Below are 4,078 nucleotides of genomic sequence, written 5' to 3' on the forward strand. Positions count from 1 at the left end.
TTCATTCATTCATTCATTCATTCATTCATTCATTCATTCATTCATTCCTTCATTCATTCGTTTGTTCGTTCGTTCATTCATTCATTCATTCATTCATTCCTTCATTCATTCGTTTGTTCGTTCGTTCATTCATTCATTCATTCATTCATTCATTCATTCATTCATTCATTCCTTCATTCATTCGTTTGTTCGTTCGTTCATTCATTCATTCATTCATTCATTCATTCATTCATTCATTCATTCATTCCTTCATTCATTCATTCCTTCGTTCGTTCATTCGTTCGTTCCTTCGTTCGTTCCTTCGTTCATTCATTCATTCATTCATTCGTTCGTTCATTCGTTCGTTCTTCCTAAAGGTCCAAAATAAACATTTATTAAAACCCTGAATTATAAAAATAATGTTATGTGGAAGTCATGGGAAAAAAATAAATAAACTTCCTTATCAATTAGATTTTTTACAATTATTTAAATATTTAATCATTTTTTATTTTATATATTTTTTACATTTTAAATTTTACTTTTTTTAATTTATTTATTTTATTTAGAATTTTATTCTAAATGTGTTATTTCATTTAAATGTGTTATTTTAATTTTTTAAATTATTTTATTTGTATTTTTAAATTTGTATATATATATTTTTTTTATTTTGTATTTGGATTTTTGTTTGTTTGTTTTGAATTTTGATTTTTTTTTTTGGGAAAACTTATTCCTAAAATTCCAAAAATTAACATTTATTGAAACCCTGAATTATAAAAAGAATAATTTGTTAACATTATACACTGAAAAAAAGGGCAAGTTATTTATTTTTCATTGGCTCAAGTTAAAAAATATAGATGTGAATCATTACCCTAAATTTTTTTAATTTTTTTCAGTGTAATAAGTGGAAGTCATGGGGACAAATAAATAATAAACTCGGCATCTGTGTGAAATAATGCTGAGGACTAGTTTGATGTGATGCTGAAATGCAGCCATCTGTGTTCCAGACGCACAAGAGACAGAGACGAGGAGCGAGACGCCAGCGAGCGCAGCGCCAGATCCCCGTCACTGCTGACTCCGACACGGCCGTCTATGTGGAGGTCCTCTGAACTCAGACTGTGTGTTCTGTCTGTGTGCATCTTCACTGAGAGCTAAACACCTGTGTGCTGTTATTCCTGCTTCAACTCGCCTCCAGAAATAAAGAAATAAAATAAACTCTGTGTTTGGCATCTCAAGATGCAGTGATGCGTGTGACTTTTTTCATATTTTATTTTATTCCATTTTACTAACATTTATTTCCAGTTATTGTTTGTTTTAGTTTTTATTCTATTATCATTGAAATGCTATTGTAGTTTTTATTATAATTTCGAATTATTTTTTATTTTAATATCTTCCATTTTTATTTTAATTTTAGTGAGATTTAGTAATTTTGTAGTGTTTTTTTTTTTATGTCTGTATAGTTTTTTTATTCATTTCTGTTTCAGTTTTAGTTATTTTACTACTCTAAGTTAAACTAAATTAAAATGAGAAATGTGTTCTTTAAAAAAGTTAATGGTTGTTAAGCATATATATATATATATATATTGTTTTTTTTTCAGTTAATGTTTATCAGGGTTATTATAATTTACTAAAACTAAAACCGAAACTAAAACAATAAAAAATAAAAGAAACATTAACTGAAATAAAATAAAACATAAAAACTTTTTTTCAGCTTCTTGCCAAGGCAACATTTCTCATTTTAATTTAGTCTAAATAAAAAAAATATATTAGTAATGTTTTATTTCAAATAATGATTTTTTTTGGTGGTTTTAGTTTTAATTTTATGTGCTAACTAACAAAATGCAATCTGAGATTCACGAAAGGCATGTTACTTTTACAATATTGTTTGTTACGTATGCAAAAAAAAAAAAAAATTATTGACAGTTTTTAGATGTATTTTAACAGGGCTCTCAGCTGAATAAAAAAATGTAACAAGAAGTTAAACTAAATTAAAATGAGAAATGTGTTCTTTAAAAAAGTTAATGGTTGTTAAGCATATATATATATATATATATATATATTGTTTTTTTTTCAGTTAATGTTTATCAGGGTTATTATAATTTACTAAAACTAAAACCGAAACTAAAACAATAAAAAATAAAAGAAACATTAACTGAAATAAAATAAAACATAAAAACTTTTTTTCAGCTTCTTGCCAAGGCAACATTTCTCATTTTAATTTAGTCTAAATAAAAAAAATATATTAGTAATGTTTTATTTCAAATAATGATTTTTTTTGGTGGTTTTAGTTTTAATTTTATGTGCTAACTAACAAAATGCAATCTGAGATTCACGAAAGGCATGTTACTTTTACAATATTGTTTGTTACGTATGCAAAAAAAAAAAAAATTATTGACAGTTTTTAGATGTATTTTAACAGGGCTCTCAGCTGAATAAAAAAATGTAACAAGCTATGCTGAAATTATTGAACTAATCTCATAAATCCTAAATCGTTTTTGCTAAGAAAAGATACCTGGAACATTACTAACAACTGACTTTATTGCATCAGATGAGTAAATAAATCACTGAACAGACAGAAGAAGCACATAAAGTCATTATGTGTGTTTTATTTGCAGATCACTGAACATCAGACAGTCATTTTCATATATTAATAATAATAAATATAATAATAAATAAATACAATATTTTTTTAAATACATAAAACACATAAATAATACATAAAACGAAATAAAATAAAATAAATAATGAAATAAAAAAAATGTTGTATGCCTCTTTCTTGTAAGACTTTTGATGACTTCCATCGATTCTGTGTTTTTGCGATTGAAAGGACTTTTATTCTGCAGTCTAGCGTGTTCCGGCGGCGGGCGGAAGTGACGTCACGTGTTGTGGCTTGAGAGGGAGTTCGTATGCGTGTTGGTCTCCTCACAGACTACAATAACGCACATAAAGCGCTTTCTGAGCTCCGGACTTCGGTACAGTGTTCTTGATTTAATGAAGTCGAGTCTCTGAATGACTCCAGCGCGGGTTTTACCGCTTTAATGAGCGCTGTAATGCGGCTCTATTGTTCGCTAACAGCAGCGCTCAGTGCGATGAAGTCTTTATTCTATTTATTTACTTTGATGTTGATCCGTTAATACTCCGATAGTTCGCATTTAAGTCAAGTATTTGAGTAAAACAGTCAAACCTGTCATGATGCCGTGATGCGATGTCTGATTTGTGACCGAATCGTTCTGTTGAGTCGATTCGCAGTTCGATCTAAACGACTCACTAGCGAATCAGTCTGAATCAGAATGTTTTTTGCTTGTTTTTTTTGGTAAAACTCTTTTCCAGCAGTCATAAACAAGTGGAAATGTTGTGGGAAAGTCATGAATATGCTTTTTTTATAGATCATAAGTGTTATGCAGGCTTTCATGTACATAATATGATAATTTTCACTGTTAATGAAATGATATCCCTCTGATGTACAGTGTTTTCAGGTTTTATGAGACCAGAAGCAAGTGTTTAATTTGAGGAACATGCCTGAAATCAAACTCAAGCGTGTCGTGTCGTGCAGCAGTGAGGACAATGTAAGTTGTTTTTATATTTCCAAAAGCTCAAGGCCACTTTACAATCAACATACACTAATCTGCAAGCTTGAGAAGACTTTGTGTCTGAGGACAGGACAGATTGGGTGAGTTGGAAAAGTTTTGAATTGATTCACTGAAATGAATCAAACTGACCAACTCTAGTTCTTTCGTTTCAGTGAAAGACTCTTTAAACATTTGTCTGAACACGAGTCACAAGAATCACAAAACTCGTGTAACAACAGGATCTTACTGACAAAATAACAGAGCTGTGTGTGTTTGTTAATGAATGAATGAATGAATCAGTTCTTCTGCACAGACTCACAAAGCGGATAACCTCTTGAGCTCCGACACGTACAGAAAATGGAAAGCTGCGAGACCTGGAGAGAAGCACGTTTCAGTCATTCTTCAGGTATGACTCTTTTATTTCTGACTATTCATATTTTTATTTTTGTATTTTTTAATAAAAAAAAATATATATATATATATATTTTTTTGTAAATATATATATTTTTAAAACAATTTAAAAATATTTTTAA

General features: G+C 29.2%; 2 protein-coding genes across 3 annotated transcripts in view; both read left to right on the forward strand.

The window, feature by feature from the left end:
• The window catches only part of LOC107738632 (myelin-associated glycoprotein-like), a 17,928-nt gene extending 16,797 nt beyond the window's left edge, over positions 1 to 1,131 (forward strand). Inside the window, exon 7 of the mRNA XM_016550446.1 lies at positions 984 to 1,131. Within this exon, the coding sequence (XP_016405932.1) occupies positions 984 to 1,131 (148 nt within the window). The remainder of the gene's footprint in view (positions 1 to 983) is intronic.
• A 1,716-nt stretch (positions 1,132 to 2,847) lies between these two features.
• LOC107737754 (DNA repair protein XRCC1-like) overlaps positions 2,848 to 4,078 on the forward strand; it is a 22,728-nt gene continuing 21,497 nt past the window's right edge. For both annotated transcript variants that reach the window (XM_016549401.1, XM_016549470.1), the window contains exons 1-3: positions 2,848 to 2,948; positions 3,444 to 3,542; positions 3,859 to 3,951. In XM_016549401.1, the coding sequence (XP_016404887.1) occupies positions 3,492 to 3,542; positions 3,859 to 3,951 (144 nt within the window). In that variant the 5' untranslated portion in view covers positions 2,848 to 2,948; positions 3,444 to 3,491. The remainder of the gene's footprint in view (positions 2,949 to 3,443; positions 3,543 to 3,858; positions 3,952 to 4,078) is intronic.

Source organism: Sinocyclocheilus rhinocerous, unplaced genomic scaffold (genome assembly GCF_001515625.1).
Source record: "Sinocyclocheilus rhinocerous isolate Xijiao unplaced genomic scaffold, SAMN03320098_v1.1 scaffold281, whole genome shotgun sequence".
Taxonomy (NCBI): Eukaryota; Metazoa; Chordata; class Actinopteri; order Cypriniformes; family Cyprinidae; genus Sinocyclocheilus; species Sinocyclocheilus rhinocerous.